General features: G+C 49.0%; 1 protein-coding gene across 2 annotated transcripts in view; it reads right to left on the reverse strand.

Moving 5' to 3' along the window:
* Positions 1-24,203, reverse strand: part of PLA2G4A (phospholipase A2 group IVA) — a 93,288-nt gene that overhangs the window by 49,514 nt on the left and 19,571 nt on the right. For both annotated transcript variants that reach the window (XM_064148047.1, XM_064148048.1), the window contains one exon: positions 14,604-14,685. In XM_064148047.1, the coding sequence (XP_064004117.1) occupies positions 14,604-14,685 (82 nt within the window). The remainder of the gene's footprint in view (positions 1-14,603; positions 14,686-24,203) is intronic.

A 24,203-nucleotide genomic window follows, 5' to 3' on the forward strand; every position in this document is an offset into this window, starting at 1 on the left:
AGCACCAAGGATGAAGCCACTGCCATTACACGTAAAGAGACTACAGAAAGGCTGCTCCAAAGCACCAAGGATGAAGCCACTGCCATTACATATAAAGAGACTACAGAAAGGCTGCTCCAAAGCACCAAGGATGAAGCCACTGCCATTACACGTAAAGAGACTACAGAAAGGCTGCTCCATAGCACCAAGGATGAAGCCACTGCCATTACATATAAAGAGACTACAAAAAGGCTGCTCCATAACACCAAGGATGAAGCCACTGCCATTACACATAAAGAGACTACAGAAAGGCTGCTCCAAAGCACCAAGGGTGAAGCCACTGCCATTACACATAAAGAGACTACAGAAAGGCTGCTCCAAAGCACCAAGGATGAAGCCACTGCCATTACACATAAAGAGACTACAGAAAGGCTGCTCCAAAGCACCACGGATGAAGCCACTGCCATCACTCATAAAGAGGCTACAGAAAGGCTGCTCCAAAGCACCAAGGACAAAGCCACTGCCATTACACATAAAGAGATTACAGAAAGGCTGCACCATAGCACCAAGGATGAAGCCACTGCCATCACTCATAAAGAGGCTACAGAAAGGCTGCTCCAAAGCACCACGGATGAAGCCACTGCCATTACACATAAAGAGACTACAGAAAGGCTGCTCCAAAGCACCAAGGATGAAGCCACTGCCATCACTCATAAAGAGACTACAGAAAGGCTGCTCCAAAGCACCACGGATGAAGCCACTGCCATTACACATAAAGAGACTACAGAAAGGCTGCTCCAAAGCACCAAGGATGAAGCCACTGCCATCACTCATAAAGAGACTACAGAAAGGCTGCTCCAAAGCACCAAGGATGAAGCCACTGCCATTACACAATAAAATGTAACTCTTTTGTCCATCAAAGGTTTAAACAAATCATAGAATGGTTTGAGTTGGAAGATATCTTAAAGATCATCTAGTTCCAACACCCTGCCATGGGACATCTCCCACTAGACTGGGTTGCTCAAGGCCTCATCTAACCTGACCTTGAACACCCCTAGGGAGGCAGCATTCATGACCTCCATGTTCCAGTGTCTTACCACCCTCACTATAAAGAATTTCCTTCTAAGCTCCAGTCTAAATCTGCCTTCCTCAAGCTTCCATTCATGGCACTCACCCTATCACTCTAAGCCCTTGTAAAGAGACCTTCCCCAGCTCTCCTGTAGCCCCCTTCAGACACTAGAAGGCCACTCTAAGATCTCCCCAGGGCCCTCTCTTCTCCATGCTGAAGAGAAAATGCAAACTTGTTGAAATATACCAAAATCTGCTTTGCTACAAAAAGGCCCAAAACTTCACAGTAAGAATTTGTCTTTCAAAGACACAGACTTTCCAAACCTGACTGGACAAGATCCTGGGCAAGCTGCTGTGGGTGCCCCTGCTTTAGCAGCAGGGTTGAACTTGATGATCTCCAGAGGTCCCTTCTGACCCCCACCACTCTGTGATTAGTATGCACTAGTCAAGAGAACAATCCAGTTCTCTAGGAGCGTGCCAGAATCCAAGGGGTTTGGGGGGGGTTTAATTAAATACCCAGCTCTACTCCAACTACCTGAAGGGAGGCTGTAGCCAGGTGGAGGTAGATCTCTTCTCCCAGGCAACCAGCAACAGAAGAAGTGGACACAGCCTCAAACTGTGCAAGGGCAGGTTTAGGCTGGATGTTAGGAAGCTCTTCCCAGAGAGTGATTGGCATTGGAATGGGCTGCCCAGGGAGGTGGTGGAGTTGCTGTCCCTGGAGGTGTTGAAGCAAAGCCTGGCAGAGGCACTTAGTGCCATGGTCTGGTTGACTGGACAGGGCTGGGTGCTAGGTTGGACCGGGTGATCTTGGAGGTCTCTTCCAACCTGGTTGATTCTATTATTTTATGACACAGCTTCAAGCTGTATCAGGGCAGGTTCAGGCTAGATGTTAGGAGGAAGCTCTTCACAGAAGGAGTGATTGGCATTGGAATGGGCTGCCCAGAGAGGTGGTGGAGTCACTGCCTCTGGAAGTGTTTAAGAGGAGGCTGGATGAGGCACTTAGTGCCATGGTTTAGTTAATTAGAAGGGTTAAGTGATAACTTGGACTCAATGATCTTAGAGGTCTTTTCCAACCTGGTTAATTCTGTGATTCTGTAATTCTTAAGAGCATTTTCAGTGCCAACATCTCACTCTGCCAAGACAGAAGCAGAAGGATATGAGCAGTGGCACAGCTGCCTACAGCTGTGACTACAGGTCCTTGATTATGCTAGATCTGGGCAGAGATAATTTGATCTTCAGTGGGTTTGGGCAGATCACTGCATTCCTGGCCAATGACTTTCATGCCAGGGTGATGTTAGCTGATGGAGTATGGATGATTCCTAGTCTGTCAGAAAGACTACTCCTACAGCATTACACTGGCAATGGTTCCTATATCTGCAGAACAAGTTTACACTGGATGTGTTTGGTATCATGAGGCTTCAGAGGTTTTATTCTTCCACCAGCAGCCCTAAAGCTTGGTTTAATATGATTAATATATGAAGTACAGCCTCCAGGCTTTGGAAAGAGAAGAGCTTCTGCCCTGGACTTCTTAATTCAGACAGCTGGAAGGAATGCTTTAATAACCCAGGAACTGTCCTAACTAGGCAGAACTGTTTCACCTCAAATTCTGACTTTGGTTTTGGGCCCCTAACTCCACAAAGATCATTGAGGTCCTGGAGCAGATCCAAAGAAAGGTAAGGAAGCTGGTGAAAGGTCTAGAGAACAGGTCTGGTGAGGAGCAGCTGGGGGAACTAGGAGAAAAGGAAGTTGAGGGGAGACCTGATTGCTCTTTATAGTTCCCTGATTGCTCTTTATAGTTCCCTGAAGGAGGCTGGAGCCAGGCAGGAGTTTGTCACTTCTCCCTAGTAACAAGTAATAGAAGAGGAAATAGCCCTGAATTGTGCCAGAGGAGGTTCAGGTTGGACACGAGGAACACTTTCTTCTCTGAAAGGGTTACTAAAGCTTGGAACAGGCTGCCCAGGGCAGTGGTTGTGTCACCATCCCTTGAAGGGAAGTAAAAGCCATGCAGATGTGGTGCCGAGGGACATGGTTTAGCGGTGATTTGGCAGTGCTGAGTTAATGGTTGGACTTGATGATCTAAAAGGTCTCTTCCAACCAAAACAATTCCATGATTCTAACTATAGGCTCAGGCTATGCAAAGATCACATCTTCCTAAACTCATCATCGCTGCCAGTGCAAGCCACTACAGGAAACTCCAAAATGAAGTGACACCTGTGAAGTGTTCCTGCCCCTGCCTTGCTGCTCAGCCAGATTCTTGCACACATTCCATTCAGAGGAGGGAAGAATGGCTTGGGAAGCACTCACAGCAGCATCTTCTCACTGATACTAACAGGTCCTTAAGGGAGAACAACTGGAGAAAGTGGTATTCATAACTCCCTGGAAGTTCTGCTTGAACACATGACAGGACATGAAACAGAAAGAGTTTCCAGTCACCATCAAGCTCCAGTAGGTCCTGGAATCAAAGAATCAAACAGGTTGGAAGAGACCTCCAAGCTCAGCCAGGCCAACCTAGCACCCAGCCCCATACAATCAACCAGACCATGGCACTAAGTGCCCCATCCAGGCTTTTCTTCAACACCTCCAGGCACAGTGACTCCACCACCTCCCTGGGCAGCCCATTCCAATGCCAATCACTCTCTCTGACAACAACTTCCTCCTCACATCCAGCCTGGCACACCTTGCGACTGTGTCCCCTTCTTCTGTTGCTGCTTGCCTGGCAGCAGAGCCCAACCCCACCTGGCTACAGCCTCCCTTCAGGGAGTTGTAGACAGCAATGAGCTCTGCCCTGAGCCTCCTCTTCTGCAGGCTGCACAGCCTCTCCTCACAGGGCTGTGCTCCAGGCCCCTCACCAGCTTCATCACCATTCTCTGGACACATTCCAGCATGGAGTGGCATTCTCCTTGCCTGGACAAGAGGAGGGTCATGGGAGGCCTTGCTCTCTACAGGCCCCTGAAAGGAGGCTGAAGCCAGATGCAGATCCGTCTCCGATCCCAAATAAGAAATGACAGGATGAGAGGAAATGGTTTCATATTGCTCCAGGGCACGTTTATGTTAGATATGAGAAGAAACTTCTTCACTGACAGGCTTCTCAAGCACCATAACAGGCTGCCCAGGGAGGTGGCTGAATCCCCATTGCTGGAGGTGTTTCAAAGAGGCAGAGCTGTGGTGCTGAGGGACATGGTTTAGCACCAGCTTTGGCAGAGGTAGAGAATGGTTGGACTGGATGACCTTCAAGGTTTTTTCCAAGCAAAATGTCTCTATGATTCTATCCTACAGCCCTCTTCCTCTGCTCTCTGTTAGGCATGGAGTACCTCTGGCAGCTCCTGCACATGCAGCTCGTAGGACTTGGAACATTGACCAACTCTGACCTACTTTTTCCAGGTTGCTCAGCTGGCAAAGCAGAGGAGTTTGGATTGTTTTCCTCCTCAGATCCCTTGTGGAAATCAGATCCTGCTGCGGAGCCTTGCAGGAAGATTGTCATCTGATGACACTTGGGCAGTTGCATAAGTGTAGCTAAGTCAGGGTGCCTGTCCAGCCAGCTGTGCTAGACAACAGCTGGAACAGTCCCACATGAGCTGGTGTTACAGCAGCTGTTATGTCCCTGCTGTGGTACAAGCAGGCAGATCTTCAGCTGCAGTTGAAATCACCTCACACATCTCAGTGAACTGCATCAGACTGTGGTGCCTCTAGCTTCCCATCAGCTACCTCCAACACCACCAGCTATGGCTCACAGGGAGGCCAACCCCAGGGCAAAAGACCTTTCAATCAGTCAGCTCCTACACCACCAGCTATGGCTCACAGGGAGGCCAGCCCCAGGGCAGAAGACCTTTCAATCAGTCAGCTCCTACACCAAGAGCTATGGTCACAGGGAGGCCAACCCCAGACCTTTCAATCAGTCAGCTCCTACACCACCAGCTATGGCTCACAGAGAGGCCAACCCCAGACCTTTCAATCAGTCAGCTCCTACACCACCAGCTATGGCCCACAGGGAGGCCAACCCCAGACCGTTCAAACAGTCAGCTCCTACACCAAGAGCTATGGCCCACAGGGAGGCCAACCCCAGGGCAGAAGACCTTTCAATCAGTCAGCTCCTACTCCAAGAGCTATGGCCCACAGGGAGGCCAACTCCAGGGCAGAAGACCTTTCAAACAGTGAGCTCCTACACCAAGAGCTACAGCCCACGGGGAGGCCAACCCCAGACCTTTCAAACAGTGAGCTCCTACACCAAGAGCTACAGCCCACAGGGAGGCCAACCCCAGACCTTTCAATCAGTCAGCTCCTACACCACCAGCTATGGCTCACAGGGAGGCCAATCAATCAGTCAGCTCCTACACCACCAGCTATGGCCCACAGGGAGGCCAACCCCAGGGCAAAAGACAGTGAAGAGAGAAATGGTGACAGAACCTGCACTGGACATCACCTCCACGTTGGTGAAGTACATTCTACAGCAAGGGCCAGGCTGGCACTGCAGGAAAGAAACTCACCTCAGGCAACACAACAGCTTCTCATCTCTTTGAGGAAGCAAGAGGCAACCAGGCAGTACATCAGGGACACTGTCCCATTGGAATGTCTGCAGGGAATGATGGCTGCTGATTGCAGCAGCGTGAGCTATCTGTACCAAAGAGCCACCTGCAAGAGCTGCTTTCTGTCTCCATGATTCATAAAATGGTTTCAGTTGGAAGGAACCTTAAAGATCATCTAGTTCAAACTCTCCTGTCATGGGCAGGAGCATCTCCCACTAGAACAGGCTGCTCAAGGTCTCATCCAACCTGGCCTTGAGTATCTCCAGGGAAACCTGGACCTCCCTGGACAGCCTGTACCAGTGTCTCACCACCCTCACTGGAAAGAACTTCTTCCTAATCTCCAGCCTAAAACTGCTTTCCTCAAGCTTCAATCCACTCCTTCTCATCTTGTCACTCCAAGCCCTTGTAAAAAGTCTCTCCCCAGCTCTCCTGCAGCCCTCTTCAGGTACTGCAAGGCTGCTCTAAGGTCTCCCTGGAGCCTTCTCCTCTCCAGGCTGAATAGCTTCAACTGTCTCAGCCTGTCCCCAGAGGGGAGGTGCTCCAGCCCTCTGATCATCTTCATGCCCTTCTCTGGAACTACTTCAAGACTTTACCACATCCTTCTTATGCTGGGGGCACCTCAATTGGACACAGTGCTCCAAGTGGGGTCTCAGCAGAGCAGAGGGGCAGAATCCCCTCCCTGTCCTACTCTCACTGCTTTGGATGCAGCATTCTGGGCTGCTATTGACCACTGCTGGCTCACAAGAAATGTTTCATCAACTGACATGCCCAAGTCCTTCTCCTCCAGACTGCTCTCCAGCCACTCCTCACCCAGCCTGGACTTGTGCCCTCAACTGCCCCAATTTGAGTGTACTGCAAGTTTTGCAACTGGAGTTGAACTCTGTTGCCTGGCCTGACTGCTCCTCATACTTTGACTTGTTTATCTGAGCAGCCTACCAGGGTGTCCCGGGTTAGGGTGGATTCCCTCCCCTGGTAGAGTAAATTCACTGCAACATGGATTTTTGGAACATCAGGAGAAAATGAAATGGTATTTCTTATGGTTTAAACTAAATATAACAGTATAAGGAGAATAAACTACTACAGAAATCTAATAGCCTTAAGGAAGGTGAGGAAGGGGTCAAGCAGCAGCCAAGACAGCGGTGGGGGAAGATAGCAGCAGGTGCAGCAGAACAACTGCTTCAGGTAGGCTACCTGAAGGGAGGCTGTAGCCAGGTGGAGTTGGTCTCTTCTGCCAGGCAACCAGCAACAGAACAAGAGGACACAGTCTCAAGTTGTGGCAGGGGAGGTCTAGGCTGGATGTTAGGAGGAAGTTGATGGCAGAGAGAGTGATTGGCATTGGAATGGGCTGCCCAGGGAGGTGGTGGAGTCTCTGTCCCTGGAGGTGTTGAAGCAAAGCCTGGCTGAGGCACTTAGTGCCACAGTCTGGTTGATTGGATAGGGCTGGGTGCTAGGTTGGCCTGGCTGATCTTGGAGGTCTCTTCCAACCTGATTGATTCTATAACAGATTGTAAGCATTTCTCTCTGAATGCTGCAGTTTGGGATTCTGGGCATTGTCTGCAAGCTCCTGTGCTGCCACAGAAGCAAGGAGAGGCTCTGCAGTACGGTGAGGTGTCTGGAGGAGACACAAAGCTAAGCATCTACTGTATGAACTCACTGGAGCTGAGGCAAGGTTCTTTTGCAAAAGTTCCTGTAACAGTTTAAATCAAAACAAAAGATGTCAAACTGAACCAGCAGGTTAAGCTCTTTTCCCAACACAGAAATGAGGGAAAAGTAACACACAAAAACTCAGGATTGAGACAAGAATAGAGTTTAAGGAGCAAAATCAGAGGAGCAAGGGACAAAATGCACCATTACCTTAGCCTATCTGCAGCAAAAGCAAGGCACAAATCAGCAAGCAGAAGCAAGTGAGCCAAAAGCCCAAGCCAGAAAACTCTCACATTCCTCCTCATCTCCCATGTTACAAGCTGAGCTTACAGCCCCACAATACTGTGTTCCAGCTAGCACCTTCAGCTTTTTGAAGCTAGCATGACTGCAGCATGCTATGAGTAACAGCAGCAGATTCAAGCCATGACAGCTCCAGTGAGGGAAGTGGCAGAACTGTGATTACTTTGGTGAAATGGTTGCAAAAGACCTCTGGAGATCACCTAGTCCAACCACCCTGTTAAAGCAGAGGGATCCACAGCAGCTTGCCCCAGAGCCACAACATCCAGGTGGGTCTGGAGTCTCTCCAGAGAAGGAGACTCCACAATCTCTCTGGGCAGCCTGCTCCAGGGCTCCAGAACCCTCACACCAAAGAATTTTCTCCTTCTGTTCAGGTGGAACCTCCTGTGTTCCCCTTTGTGTCTGTTGCCTGTTGTTCTATTGCTAGGCACCGTTAACAAGAGTCTGACCTTATCTTCTTGCCCAGCATTGATCAGGTCCCCTCTCATGCCACTCCTCTGCAGGCTAAATGGCCCCAGGTTTCTCAATCTTTCCTCCTCACAGACCTGCTCTAGGCCCCTCAGTACCTTTATAGCCTCTGCTGCACTCTCTACAGTAGTTGCTCATCTCTTCTGATCCGGGGAGCTCAGAATCAGACCCAGTACTCCACCTGTGGCCTCAATTTTACAATGTCTACTGAACCTTTTAACTACTAGGAAGCTAAGTAATTAAGATAATCAATTTCTCACCAAGAACAGGCAGATTCTGACAGATTCCACCTCATACTTGGTTTACATGGCAGCTTTTGGTCAGCAGGGTGCTGGAGAGGTGACTTGTGCAAGCTGATACCAGATACTGCCCCAACATAGAATCATAGAATCATAGAATCAAGCAGGTTGGAAGAGACCTCCAAGATCAGCCAGGCCAACCTATCACCCAGCCCTAACCAATCAACTAGACCATGGCACTAAGTGCCTCAGCAGTCTTTTCTTGAAGACCCCCAGGGACGGTGCCTCCACCACCTCCCTGGGCAGCCCATTCCAATGGGAAATCACTCTCTCTGTGAAGAACTTCTTCCTAACATCCAGCCTATATCTCCCCTGGCACAACTTGAGACTGTGTCCCCTTGTTCTATTGCTGGTTGCCTGGGAGAAGAGGCCACCCCCCACCTGGCTACAATGCCCCTTCAGGTAGTTGTAGACAGTAATAAGATCACCCCTGAGCCTCCTCCTCTCCAGGCTAAACAGGCCCAGCTCCCTCAGCCTCTCCTCATAGGATTTGTGCTCCAGGCCCCTCACCAGCTTTGTTGCCCTTCTCTGGACATGTTCCAGCACCTCAACATCAGACAAATAAAGTTTCAGCTAGCCCCAAGATGGTGCACAGCTGCTAAGTGAGGCTCAGCCCACCAGTGGCACTGGTGGCTCCTCCATGACAACATAGCTAAAGAAAGGTAAAAATCAGTGCAGTGGCTGTGAGAGAGGAGTAGGAATGCAGAAGTAATCCTGCAGATATCACCCCTGTGAAGGAGGAGGTGCTCCAGATGCCAGAGTTGATATTCCCTCATAGTGACAGAGGTTGTCCCTCTGCAGCCAGAGGAAGTCCATGGTGGAACAGAGATCCACACTGCAGCCTGTGGAGGATTCCACAGGGAAGCAGGTGGATGTGCTCTGAAGGAAGTCACAGCCCATGCAGAGCCCACGCAGGAGCAGACTCATGTGAGGAGCTGTACCCTGTGGAGAGGAGCCCACGCAGGAGCATGTTTTCTGGCAGGAGATAAGGCACATGGGGGACCCACGAGAGAACAAAACATTCCTGTAGGACTGCAGCACGTGGGAAGTGCCCACACTGGAGCAGCATGTTCCTGAGGAACTGTACCTCATGGAAAGGGCCCACAGTGGAGCACAGCCTGTAGGAAGGACCTGTGTTGGAGAAGGTCATGAAGCACTATGCTGTGGGAGAGATGACATGCTGGAAGCAGAGAAGTGTGAGGAAAGAGAGGCAGAGACAGCAAGTTACAAACTGACTGCAACCCCAGTCACCAGCCCCTGCAGCACATGGAGGCTGCAGAGGAGTCAGGAGTGAAGCTGAGCCTGGGAAAAAGGAGGTGTAGGGAGTAAAGTGGGCTTAGTTTTGCTTCTTATCACCTCACATTCTCACAATTAACTGGCAATAAAAGAATGATTAACTGGCAGTAAAAGGAAGATTATTTCATGGACTTACAGAATGGGTTGGGTTGGAAATGACCTTCAAGATCATCTAGTTCCAGCCCCCCAGCTGTGGGCAGGGACACCTTCCACTGCATCAGGTTGCTCAAGAACTCATCCAACGTGGCTTTGAACAACCCCATGAAGGAGGCATCCACAACCTCTCTGGGCAACCTGTTTCAGTGTCTCACCACCCTCACTGTAAAGCATTTCTAGTTTGCCCATGGTGGCAGTAGGTTGGTGATCTCCCTGTCCTCATCTTGACTCTTGAAAGCTTTTTTCATCTTCCTTTTCCCTCCATCCTGTTGGAGGGAGAGTAACAAAGCAGAATGGTGGCCAGCCACACATCTGCTGCAGCTGCTTGAACCATAAATATTTCAGCCTGTCAAAAGGCTTAGCCAGAATTGTTGAACACAGCTGTAAGAGAAGTAGTCCCTAACTCAGATATGAAATCTCTTGTGAAGATAGAGCAGATATTGACAGGACAGCATCTAGGGTGTGAAAGTTACCTGGAAAGGGACACCCTAAAATTAAACCAAGTGGAATCAGTAAATGCTGTTACACAAAAGCAACAGCAAGTGGGCCTGAAATAAGAAGGGTCTTGGATCAGGCAGAGCAGGTCACACAGGAACACATCCAGGTGAGTTTGGGAAGTCTCCAAAGCAGACTCCACCATCTCTCTGGGCAGTCTGCTCCAGGCCTCCAGCATCCTCACACCAAAGAAGCTTCTCCTCATGTTGAGGTGGAACTTCCTAGGTTCCAGCTTGTATCCACTGTTCCTTGAACTATCACTGGTCACCACCAAAAAGAAGCTGGCACCTCCATCTTGACAGCCACCCCTTAGATATTAAGAGACATCAGTAAGATCCATTTTCAGCCTTCTCTTCTCCAAACTAAACAGCCCCAGCTCTCTTAGTCATAGAATCAACCAGGTTGGAAGAGAACTCCAAGATCAGCCAGTCCAACCTATCCCCCAACCCTATCCAATCAACTAGACCATGGCACTAAGTGCCTCATCCAGGCTTTTCTTCAACACCTCCAGGGACAGTGACTATTCAAGTCCCTCCATCATCCTCATAGCTCTCTGTTGGACTCTCTCCAGCAGATTCCTATCTCTCTCGAACTGGGGAATCCAAAACCAGACACAATATCCCAGGTGTAGTCTCACCAGGGCAGAGCAGAGGGGGAGAGCCTCCCCAGATCTTTTCTCGATGCACCCCAGGGTACCACAGGCCATCTTGGCCACAAGGGCACATTGCTATCCCATAGATAACTTGCTGTCCACTAGGAGTCCAAGGTCTTTCTCCATGGAACTGCTTTCCAGCAGGACACCCCTACTATGTACCAGTGCATGGAGTTGTTCCTCCCCAGATGCATTTGTCCCTGTTGAACTTCATGAGCTCCATTTTAGCCACCTCTCACCCTGGGCCATGCACTCTTACAGCAGTTCTCACGGTGAGGATCCACACACACCTCCACAAAACGACAAACTGCTGCAAGAAGCCAAACTTCCTTCACAGATATGAAAAGCATTTGCCTGGAAAACATCTCTGATGCAAGTATTGCCATTTCTGTTTGCTTTGATGAGCTTTGAGTGAGGAACAAAAGCAGCTACTGTAGCTTAGCTCCTCAGATCCTGGTATGACCTAGATTTGGATTTGATTGCTTGTCTTTGTCAGATCCCTCCACAAAAATGTTCAAGCTTGCAGAGACAATAGGGAATCTCAGCCAAATCAAATAAAGGGGAAGGCTGGAAGCTATCCTAGCTCAAATTGTCTCTGTTGTTCCAGCCACCCAGATCAGCTAGGGCATTAAAAATATGCCTTGAGTCAGCAGTGCTGTGTGAGAGCTGTTCTCTGCAGGAAATTCGTGGCAGGTTGCAGTGCAGCAGGCATCTATTCCACAGCTGTAAGGATGAGACAACCCATTTATGCTCCCCAGTAATGAAGAGCTCAAGAACTCTTGACAAGCTTCCTTAAAATACTGCTTATCTCCCCAGCTCAGGCTTGAGGAGACAAAGCTGGGGGATAACTGTGCCAGAGATGTCATGGGCACTCCATGCCCACCAAAAGAGCTGAAGCACCATGTAACACCAGACCTCTCCTCTCAAACTCCTTGAGAAGAGAGACTTCAAATCCTTAAAATGAACTATTTTAGTCATTTAGTTAGTCTGGAAAAGGCCTTCAAGATCACTGAGTCCAACCATTCTCTAATTCTACCAAAGGCTGGTGCTAAACCATGCCCCCTCAGCACATCTCTGCATCTTTTAAATAGCTCCAGGGGTGGAGATTCAGCCACCTCCCTGGGTAGCCTATTCCAGTGGTTGTGAACCCTTCCAGTGAAGAATTTTCTTCTAATACCCAACTTAGACCTCCCCAGACACAACTTGAGTCCATTTCTTCTCTTCCTATCCCTCTAACCAGCCTGCTCCAGGCCTCCAGCATCCTCACACCAAAGAAGTTTCTCCTCATGTTGAGGTGGAACATCCTGAGTTCCAGGACAGTTCCTTGAACTATCACTGGTCACCACCAAAAAGAAGCTGGCACCTTCATCTTGATGGCCACTCCTCAGATACTTAGAGACATCAGTAAGATCCACTCTCAGCCTTCCCTTCTCCAAACTAAACAGCCTCAGGTCTCTTAGTCTTTCTTCATAGGGGAGATATTCAAGTCCCTTCATCATCCTCACAGCTCTCTGTTGGACTCTCTCCAGCAGATTCCTGTAGCTCTCAAATTGGGGAATCCAAAACTGGACACAATATCCCAGGTGTAGTCTCACCAGGGCAGAGCAGAGGAGGGGAGCCTCCCCAGATCTTTTCTTGATGCACCCCAGGACACCACAGGCCATCTTGGCCACAAGGGCACATTGCTATCCCATAGATAACTTGCTGTCCACTGGGACATCAATAAGATCCACTCTCAGCCTTCCCTTCTCCAGACTAAACAGCCCCAGCTCTCTCAGTCTTTCTTCACAGGAGAGATGTTCAAGTCCCTTCATCATCCTCATAGCTCTCCAATACCCAACCTAGACCTCCCCAGACACAACCTGAGTCCATTTCCTCTCTTCCTATATCTTGCTACAAGGGAGAAGTGACTGATCCTCACCTGGCTCCAACCTCCTTTTAGGGAGCTGCAGGGACAAACAGAAGTATCACAAAGCCCAGAAAGAACTGTAAGGGCTTCCCCATCTTTAATCAGCTTTGATTCACTCATATATTTCACAGCTAGCCCATAAAGTCTTGGCAAGACTGATAAGGAAGAAAGGAGAGCAAAACACAACAAAATCCACCTCCACTGCTCACTGCTTGATGCTTCTTAAGTAATTAAGATGATTAGTGATGTGATCCAACAGCCTCCAGGCTCCAAGCCACCAAGCTTTCTATCTATGTGGGAAATAGAAACCAGTTTTCTTTTTCCTAAAATAAAAATAGAAGCAACAATCAGAAGATTTTTCACTTCAGGAGTTTTGGCACTCCATGAAAAAGCCCCAGAAACCTGGAAGCTTCCTCAGAGGTACCCTAGGTTGGAGATGCTTCAGGCTATGGAGCATTATAGCTGTCTCAGCCAGGAAATCAAGCAGGTTTCAGAGGCACAACTCTGCCAAGTTTTAGCAGAACAAAAAGTTCTCCTTGAACAGCTTTTTGGGCTTGGTGATTTGGTAAGATAAGAGTTTTGCCTGGATCTAGCTCTAGTGTCTCCAGCATAAGAAAGACACCAGAGGAGGGCCACAAAGATGATCCAAGAGCTGGAGCATATCTGTTAGGAGGATAGGCTGAGGGAGCTGGGGTTGTTCAGACTGGAGAAGAGACCATTTCATGGGGATCTCAGAGCTGCCTTCTGGTACCTGAAGGGATCCTACAGGAAGGCTGCAGAGGGACCTTCCATAAGGATGTCTAGAGATGGAACAGGGGGAATGGTTTAAAGCTGAGGTAGAGCAGGGTTAGACTGGATCTTAGGAAGAATTTCTTCAGTAGAGGGTGGTGAGACTCTGGAACAGCTTGCCCAGAGGGGCCGTGGATTGCCCCTCCCTGGAGATCTTTAAGGCCAGGCTGGACAAGGCCTTGAGCAGCCAAGTCTAGCTGAGAAGCTCAAGGCAGCACGGTTACAACTAGATGATTTTCAAAGTCCCTTCCAACCCAAAGCATTCTGTGAGTCTACAAATATGCCAAGTGAGCCTGAAGAGAGAGCAGGAGCAAGGTACCACATCCATTCTCCCAGTCCCAGACTGCAGGTCTTAGGCTATGGCATGCTCTACGTGAAGCACCAGGCCAAGGGAGAGCCAGCCTGACAGCACAGCACTTGCACCCAAGGAACAGGAATGCTCTTTTAAGCTTCAGCCAATACATCATTCTATCCTTCTTCCCCCTTCAAGAGCAAAGAAGTTTTCCTGGGTCATTCTTCCCAGTAGTTTCCTGTTCAGCTGCAAAGCCCAGAGGCTTGGGCGCTAATCAGAAGTGCTGGCACCCTGCAGACACCAGGAGATCTGCTTATCCACTTTGGGGTTCCTGCTTTTGCTTCTTACTGCAGTGACTCAGCAGAGACCTCAGCTTCCTTCTAAGTGTTTCCACCACCAAACCACAGCCTTTTGAAGGCAGCCCTATGGCTAGTTTCACTCCTCTTCTGAGCAGCACTTCCGACTGAGCCAAAAGGCTCAGGGTAGGTGTTGCTGGCAGGCAAATCGTTCACAACTTGTTCAGCTTTCTGGGATCAGTGGAAAGAAGCAGCTGCAAATCTGCTATTGGAGGGAGTGAGGCATGAAATGCATGCTTTGCTCCAGCTTTAACAAGCAAGACACACAAACCCACCCCATCAGCCCACTAACAACCATTTAAAGCATGATGTGTCACTTCCCCCTGCTTCCAGCTACAGGCTCCTGGAAGGAAGAGACAAAACAAAGAGAGAATACTCACGCATGTCACCAATGGCTCCTTTGGTGACATTGGTGGCTTTCCTTACTGTCACAGTGAATATGTGTGAGTACTGGTGTTCCACCTGCAAGTCAGAGAGTTAGAGGTGATTAAACTCCAGAATCCCCCCCTCCCCCCAAAAAAAACCCATCTATCAAAATAGGTTTCATTTTGTCCAAAAACAGAGAGAGAGAAATCACCCAGTCAAAATGTAAGTGAAACTCATACTGGATAGAGCATCTCAGAGCTGAGCTGCACCCTGCAGCTTTACTGGAAGGTCAACCCTTCTACTTGATTTTCCTGCAGCCACACCTACTAATCTCAATGAACAACACTCCTCCTCTCCACACAACCTGCTTGAAGGCACTGAGTCAGGCAGGGACAGGTTGGTAGGGGGGAGGAAAAAACATTTCAAGGGGGCTATTTTTACAGTGTGCTGGTGTTTGTCACTGCCTTCTCCCAGCAAAAAACATACAGCAAACTGTGTGCTGGTGTGCTAGTTTGAGCCTAGCTGGGATGTTTTGGTGAGAAGAATTACACTATAGGCTGTGAAAAGAAAACCATGGTGATGGCTACTACACTCATAGGCTCACTAAAATATTCTAGCTAGGCTCAAACCAGCACATGCATAGAGCCAGGCTCAGGTCCCACACAAGTGCCTCTCAGCAGTCACATCTACACTGCCATCTGATTGCCAGTGTTAAGCCTCTCAAGGCTGCCCACAGTGCCTAGACATTGAGTCACACACTGGTAGAACCTGGAGGGCACCAGCTTGCTCTCCTGAAACAGCAACTCAGCAATAGAACAAGGGGACACAGTCTCAAGTTGTGCAGGGGAAGTACAGGCTGGATGTTAGGAGGAAGCTGTTGTCAGAGAGAGTGATTGGCATTGGAATGGGCTGCCCAGGGAGGTGGTGGAGTCACCATCCCTGGAGGTGTTGAAGCAAAGCCTGGATGAGGCATTTAGTGCCATGGTCTAGTTGATTTGCCAGGGCTGGGTGCTAGGTTGACCTGGCTGATCTTTGAGGTCTCTTCCAACCTGGTTGATTCTATGAACTCAGGTACACTGGAGAAGCCCAGCTCTCACATCTGCACTCTGCTTATGCAGAGAGCATCAGGGCCATGCTGCTGGTCTGGCAGCTGCATCAGAAGTCAGCCTCAGGTAGTCACTTTTCATGCACAGTGAGACACCCCTTCCTCAGGCTTCCATTTCTAAACCAGAATTCAAGCATGGTAGAGGTTGAATGGGACCTCTGGAGACCACCTAGTCCAACCCCTCCTGCTAAAGTAGAGTCTCACACAGAGCAGGATGGCAAGGATGGTGTCCAGGCAATGTGGAAACTGTGGCATTTTCTCTCATTTCCTAAGCACCTATCAACCTTGTGTAACACATGAACAAAAACACTGTGTCTCAGTCGTGGGCAGCAAAACAACTAACCAAAGATGAGGGATCTTGCAACACATTCCACTCAGGAGGAAAAGAAGGAAGCATCAGAGTCAAGAGATCCACTGGAAATTATCCAAAATGATGGGCAATAGCCTTGAGCTGGAATATGGAACACTCTTAGGCTGTGCCTACTGCCTTCCTTCCACTTCACAGCATCACAGAACAGTTTGGGTTGAAAGAAACCTTAACAATCATCTAGTTCCAACCCTACTGCTGTGGGCAGGGACACCTCCTACTAGCACAGGTTGCTTAAGGTCTCATCCAACCTGGCCTTGAATATTCCCAGGCTTGGAGTCTCCACAGCTTTTCTGAGCAATCTGTCCCAGTGCCTCAGAACCCTCCCTGAGAAGAATTTCTTCCTTATGCCTCCTGTAAATTGAGCTTCTTCCAGTTTGAAGCCACTGCCCCTCATCATGTCACTCCACCTTTGTGAAGAGTCCCTCCCCAGCTTCCCTGAGGTTGGAATAGACCTCGGAGATCATTGAGTCCAATCATCAACCCAACACCACCACAGCCATTAAACCACATCCTCAAGTGTCACGTCCACAGGTTTCCTGATCTCCTCCAGGGATTATGACTCTATCACCTCCCTGGGCAGCCTGTTCCAATCCCTGACCACCCTTGCAGCAAATTAATTTTTCCTAATCTCCAACCTGATCCTCCCTCAGCACAATTTCAGGGCATTTCCTCTCATCCTATCACCTGATACTAGGGAGAAGAGACCCTTCTGACCCAAACCATTCTGCCTCTTCTCCCAAATTACTAATGATAGGACAAGAGGAAAGGGCATTAAGTTGTATCAGGTAAGGTTTAGGTTGGATGTTGGGAGGAAGTTCTTTCCTGAGCAGGTGGTCAGGCACTGGAACAGGCTGCCCAGGGAGGTGGTGGAGTCACCATCCCTGGAGGTGTTTAAAAGGAGAGTGGATGTGGTGCTTGAGGCTATGATCTGGTGATGAAGGATGCTGAGATGAAGGTTGGACTGGCTGCTCCTGGTGGTCCTTTCCAACCATAGCTATTCATAGTGATTAGATGTTGTGCTAAGGGATTTGGGTTAGCCAAGGACTTGTCAGTGTGAAACTAACGATTGGACTCGATGAGCTTGAAAGGCTTTGCCAATCTGTGACATTCAGTGATTCTGTGGATCTATGAATCTCCAGAGAAGAGCAATTCTCACTCCTTGTTTTCTGTTTGCCTCTTCAAAGTGCTGGAAGCTATTTCCTCAGCGGGTGTCACCTTCACACGCACATCAGATCATCCAAGTGTGGGTTTCACAACGTGGCGCTGGCCTTAAGAGTTTGTTCACCCAGACGGATGCAGTTCCTTTGTCAGAGACAACCTTATAATTAAGAGAAGCAGCCCCAAGTACAAACACACCACCCTCCTCCTCCTCCTTTTCAGCTGTTAAGAAAGAGCCTCTCCTCACCAGAGGCCACAAGTGGGAGATCACTGAACATTCAAGCAAGCAAGTAGAGGCTGGAGTTATAATTGAGTTACAAGTCTAGGACATGGGTGTGCTGGCTTTAGCTCACAGCTGGAGCTCACCTGCAGTTCTATGCCCCAGAGTCCTGGCTGGAAACCCAGGAGTCTACAAGATGCTCCCTCATAAAAAGTCCTTCTGCAAAGTAAAGCATCTCCTAGGCCTGCTCCTGGAATTTGCATGGTTAAGTAAAATGCCTACCATCAAAAACACAGGAGTCCTCAGCACTGCAGAGACGTGGCTTGCACAGATTCACTCTGATATGGGTCAAGAACTGGCTGGAAGGCCAGGCCCTGAGAGTGGTGGTGAATGGTGCCACATCCAGTTGGCAGCTGGCACTAGTGGTGTGCCCCAGGGATCAGTGCTGGGCACAGTCCTGTTCAATATCTTTATTCATGATCTGGACCAGGGGATTGAGTCCAGCATCAGTAAGTTTGCAGATGACACCAAGCTAGGAGCAGCTGTGGATCTGTTGGAAGGTAGGAGAGCCCTGCAGAGGGACCTGGACAGGCTGGATGGGTGGGCAGAGGCCAATGGGATGAGACTGAACAAGGCCAAGTGCAAGGCTCTGCACTTTGGCCACAACAACCCCAAGCAGCACTACAGGCGGGGGGCAGAGTGGCTGAGAGCAGCCAGGCAGAAAGGGACCCGGGGGTACTGGTAGAGGGTAGCTGAAGATGAGCCAGCAGTGTGCCCAGAGAGCCAATGGCATCCTGGCCTGGCTCAGGAACAGTGTGGCCAGTAGGACAAGGGAGGTTCTTCTGCCCCTGTACTCAGCACTGCTCAGGCCACACCTTGAGTGCTGTGTCCAGTTCTGGGCTCCTCAATTCAAGAGAGATGTTGAGGTGCTGGAGCATGTTCAGAGAAGGGCAAAGCTGGTCAATTCTATGATTCCATGGACTTGTTGGTGTGGAGGCAGAGTGGGCCACAGCAATAATGGGAGGCCTGGAAGCACTGAGTCTGGTGAGAGCCTGGCCCAAGTCACCCAGAGAGGTGGTAAATGCCCTATACCTAGACCCATTCCAGGACAGGCTGTTTGTGGCTCTAAGCAACCTGCTGACTGCAGTGAGGGAACGAACTAGACGAGCTGTCAAGATCCCTTCCAACCCAAACCATTCTAGGATTCAGAGAACAAGCCCAAACCATCACTTCCCAGTGCATTCTTCTTACAGCAGTGGAGAGAACTCCACCAGTTTCTATCATTGGTTTGCTAACACCATCAGAAGAGCTGATGCTGTTTCTTGATTTCAACAGCAAACCCCATTGGTCCAGCTGCTGTTATGCCAAGCAAGTTAAGTCTGGTTTAAGAGCTGGTACTCTCTCTGAGATGCATGAAAGTACAGAGAGGGCTGGCAAAACAGAAAAACATTCTCTCCTCTCCCCACACAGAATAACACCCTGAGGGTTATCATTACAGAATTAATAATACTTGGCCAAAGTCACACACTTGGAAGGCATTTGCCACTACTAAAATAAACCATCTGCCTCTCAGTGAGAAAAAAATGCTACAGAAAACTCCCAAGTCCAGATCTTCTTTCCACCAAAACACAAGTTTCTTTTGCAGCCTAAGTGCAAGCAATTTTCCACTTAGGGTCCAGTTTCTAAGGGTACTAAAAGATCTAGATGTCCATAGTTTCATCTGGGACAACTTCCAGAAGCATTGCTTTGTAGAATGGTTTGGGTTGGAAGAGACCTGGTCCAACTCTCCTGCAGTCAGCAGAGATGTCCTCCATTAGATCAGGTTGTTGAGAGCCTTGTAGAACCTGACCATAAATATCTCCAGGGATGGGGTCTCAACTGGGCAATTCATTCCAGTGTTCCACAGAATCACAGGATCAGTCAGGGTTGGAAGGGACCACAAGGATCAGCCAGTTCCAACCCCCCTGCCCTGGGCAGGGACACCCTACCCTAGAGATGGCTGCACACAGCCTCATCCAGCCTGGCCTTAAACACCTCCAGCCATGGAGCCTCAAACACCTCCCTGGGCAACCCATTCCAGCCTCTCACCACTCTCATGCTCAACAACTTCCTCCTCACAGCCAGTCTCAATCTCCCCACCTCCAGCTTTGCTCCATTCTCCCATGTCCTATCAGTCCCTGACAGCCTAAAAAGTCCCTGCCCAGCTTTTTTGTAGGCCACCTTCAGATCCTGGAAGGCCACAAGAAGGTCACTTGGGAGCCTCCTCTTCTGCAGCCTGCACAGCCCCAACTCTTTCAGTCTGTCCTCATAGCAGAGCTGCTGCAGCCCTCTGAGCATCCTCCTGGCCCTTCTCTGGACATGCTCCAGCATCTCCACATCCCTCTTGGAACAGGGGCTCCAGAACTGGATGCAGTTCTCCAGGTGGGGTCCCAGCAGAGCAGAGTGGGAGAATCACCTCCCTGGCCCTGCTGGCCACACTTCTCCTGATGCAGCCCAGGCCCTGGTTAGCCTTCTGGGCTGCAAGTGCACATTGCTAGCTCCTGTTGAGCTTCTCATCCACCTCGTGTTGCAGAACTTGCTCCTAACATCCAATCTAAATCTGCCCTGCTCTTATTTGAAACCATTGTCCCTCGTCCTACTACTGCAGGGCTTTGTTTCATTACTTTTTGGGCAGACAGAGGTGTAAAGAAGGTAAGATGCCCCCTGGATCACAGAATGTTTTCAGCTGAAAGAGACTTTAAAGTTCTAACCCCCCCCACACGTTCTTGTAGGCTTTCTTCAGGTACTGGAAGTCTGCTATAAGGTCTCCTCAGATCCTTCTTGGAGTTCTCTTCCAACCTGGTTGATTCTTGATTCTCTTCTGCAGGCTGAACAGCCCAAAGAAGTGTCTTGCCTCTGAATACCTTTATAGATGCAACCCCTGCTAGTTCAGGTGACTAAGCTGCATGTTCTGAGGTGACTTATGTTCACCTGGAGCCTTGATAAAAATCTGTACATTGCCAACTCCTCAATTACTTCTGAAAAGTAGTCTATGGTATATAAATCACTTCAGTGTTGCAACAGTGAGTGGAGCAACATCTGCATACCTTTAAAAATCTAAGCCACTCAGAAAAAAACACATTCATAAGCTCACAATTAACTCAAGCTCATAAACCTTTTCAGTCAGTGATTGAGCTTTATGTGCATGTCCCATTGCACAGCACCAGGTCATTTGGGAAAGGCATCTGAGAGCATCCAGTCCAACCAATCTCTGACTCTGCCAAGGCTGGTGTTAAACCATGTCACTCAGCAGCACATCTCTGTATCTTTTAAACATCTCCAGGGATGGGGATTCAGCAACCTCTCTAGGGAGCCTTTTCTGGTCTATAAGAACCCCTTCAGTGAAGAAGTTTCTCCTAATGTTCAACTTCGACCTCCACTGGTGCAACTTAAGGCCACTTCCCCTTGTCCTATCACTTGTTATTTGTGAGACCAACTCTAACCTGGCTCAGATCTCCTTTCAGGGAGTTGTAAAGAGCCAGGTCGTCTCCCCTAAGACTCCTTCTCACTAGGCTGAACAACCCCAGCTCCTTCACCCACTCCTCAGAAGGCCACTTTCTCTTTCTCCATAGATTTAGAAGAGAGGAAAAAACCCAAAGTGCTCTCTCTAAACTTGGCCCTTCTGAGTTGCAGAAACTCCTTTGCTCAGTATTTATTCTCTGCTGCTTCCATTCAGAATGTTTTCCCAGTATCAAGCACAGCTATAATCTAACATCTCCTGCTCTCACACCACAGCTCTTCTCTCTAGTATGACGTAAGAGTGAGAGACCTGGGGCTGTTTAGGCTTGGAAAGAGAAGGCTGAGAGAGGATCTGACCAAGTGTCTATAAACAGCTTAGGGATGGGTATCAAGATGAAGGCATCAGTCTCTTTTTGGTGGTGCCCAGTGTTAGGACAAGGGACAACAGGTACAAGCCAGAACACAGCAAATTCCACCTCAACATGAGGAGAAAAGACTGAGGGTGTTGGAACCCTGGAGCAGGCTGGCCAGAGAGGTTGCAGTCTCCTTCTCTGGAGACTCAAAGCTCTCCTGGATACATTCCTGTGTGACCTGCCCTGGCTGATCCTGATTTGACAGGGGGGAAATAATCATTACTGGTCCCTTCCAATCCCTGAGATTCTATGCTTCTATGATCCTTCTGAATTCTTCCTCCTGCCTCTTTTGTTCCTCTTCCACCTCTAACTGCTGTTTGCCTGCTTTCTTAAGCAACAGACAGTCATGAAATCCACACTGTTCTTACCATTCTTACCATGTTTGTGCTTGTGCAGGGACAGGGAAGGAATTTTTGCCATTGGTAGAATATTTAGACCCCCAGCACTGAAATTGAAGCTCTGTTGTGCCTCTTACTACATTGTTTTGACTCTAAATGTTTCTTTCTTTTTTAATAAAATCATAGAATCAACCAGGTTGGAAGAGACCTCCAAGATCAGTCAGTCCAACCTAGCACCCAGCCCTAGCCAGTCAACCAGACCATGGCACTAAGTGCTCCTGCCAGGCTTTTCTTGAACACCTCCAGGGATGGCAACTCCACCACCTCCCTGCACCTGCAGTCACTTTCTGAATTCCTTCTTCTACTCCTCTGAGTCCTCATAAAATGAGAAAAAGAAGAAAACTAAAGAAATTGCAAAACATCACAGCTAAGAGTAGAGCTTTCAGAAAATTACAGAATCCCAGAATGGTTGGGGTTGGAAGGGGCCTTTCATGGTCATCTAGTCCAAATCCCTGCAGTCAACAGGGACATGGAATCATAGAATCAACCAGGTTGGAAGAGACTTCCAAGATCAGCCAGTCCACCCTAGCACCCAGCCCTGTCCAATCAACCAGACCATGGCACTAAGTGCCTCATCCAGTCTTTTCCTGAACACCTCCAGGGATGGTGACTCCACCACCTCCCTGGGCAGCCCATTCCAATGCCAAACACTCCCTCTGTGAAGAGCTTCCTCATCTGCAACTACAGCATGTTGCTCAGAGCCTAACACAATCTGGAACCAATGATCTAGGGATGGGGCACCTACCAGATCTCTGGACAGCCTGAACCTGTGTTTCACTACCCTCAGTGTCAGAAATTTCTCCTTGCCAGTTTGAGTCTCCCTCTTTTAGTTCAAACCATCACTCCTTGTCCTGTCACAACAGGCTCTGCTCAGAAGTTTGTCCCCAGCTTTCTGATCAACCCCTGTAAGCACTGAGAGGCCGTGAGAAGGTCTTCTGGAAGTCTTCTCTTCTCCAGGCTGAACAACACCAACTCTCTCAGCCTGGCCTCACAGCAGCAGGGCTTCCAGCCCTCCCAGCATTGCTGTGGCCTCCTCTGGCCCTGCTCCAACAGATCCATGCCCTTCTTGTACCAAGAAATGCAGAACTGATTCTTTTACTGTCAAGGTTTACTAAAAAGCCTACATTTTCTCAATAATATGAACCTGCTGCTCTTGACTGTTCTGAATTTGAGCAATACTTTCCATGAAACTTCAATTTTCAAATTAGGAAACCTCAAGAATTTCCATTTGCTTTTCAAGCAATTATAGGATCAGCTCTTGCATTAACAATGTTCCTTCTAGCACTATCAACACCCCTAACAGCAAAGGTTCTGTGCTGCCTGAGGGCTCTTACAACATTCTAGGGGTCCTGTATCTTTCTGGGGCTCCATTCTATTCATTATGATCTCTATAAAGAACCTGGGGGTGTCAGTGGATGAAAATTCACCATGAGCCAGCAATGGTCACTGGCTTCCCAGCAGGCAACTGTGTGCTGGGCTGCAGCCAAAGCAGTGAGAGCAGCAGGACAGGGAGGGGATTCTGCCCCCCCTGCTCTGCTGAGACCCCATCTGGAATGCTGCATGTAGTTCTGGGTCCCCTAGCATATGAGGGACATGGAACAGATGTGGGTCCAGAAGAGGCCACAAAGAGGATCAGAGGGCTGGAGAACCTCTCCTGTGGGGGGACAGGCTGAGAATGTTTAGGCTGTTCAGCCTGGAGATGAGAAGGCTCCAGGGAGATCTTAGAGCAGCCTTCCAGGGCTTGAAGGGGGCTACAGGAGAGCTGAGGAGGAACATTTTACAGTGGCTTGAATGTGTTCAAGGCCAGCTTGGATGAGGTCTTGAGCAACTTATTCTAGTGAGAGGTGTCCCTCCCTATGGCAGGGTGTTGGAAGTGGATGATTTTTGAGGTTCCTTCCAACCTAAAACACTAAACATTCTATGATTCTATAATAGGATGAGAGGGAATGGATTCAAGCTTCAAGGGCACAGATTTATACTGGAGGTTAGGAAGAAATTCTTTCCAGTGAGGATGGTAAGACACTGGAACAGGTTGCCCAGGGAGGTTCTGGATGTCCCCTCCCTGGAGATGTTAAAGGCCAAATTGGAGGAGACCTTGAGCAACCTGGTCTAATGGGAAGTGTCCTTGCCCAGGGAGCAGGACAGGGGGCTTGAAACTGGATAATTTTCAAGGTCCCTTCCAACCCAAACCACTTTATGATTCTATGACATCTTGCTATCTTTTCTGCAAATGACTCACTGAAATACAGTCTAGTTCCTAGAGAGCTCTCCCAGAAAGTCAAAGCTCAAACCTTCCATCCAGGAGAGGGCACTGATGCAGGGAGGAAGCCAGTCTCCTGCTTTAAAGCTGTTAAATACAGACATCAACCTGGAGCTTGTCTTTGCAGCAGCATTCATAGCACTACTGAGTAAAACACAACTTTGACATCTGCTGGCTGCAGACTCATGTAGA

The sequence above is a fragment of the Pogoniulus pusillus genome, chromosome 8 (genome assembly GCF_015220805.1).
Source record: "Pogoniulus pusillus isolate bPogPus1 chromosome 8, bPogPus1.pri, whole genome shotgun sequence".
NCBI classification, from domain to species: domain Eukaryota; kingdom Metazoa; phylum Chordata; class Aves; order Piciformes; family Lybiidae; genus Pogoniulus; species Pogoniulus pusillus.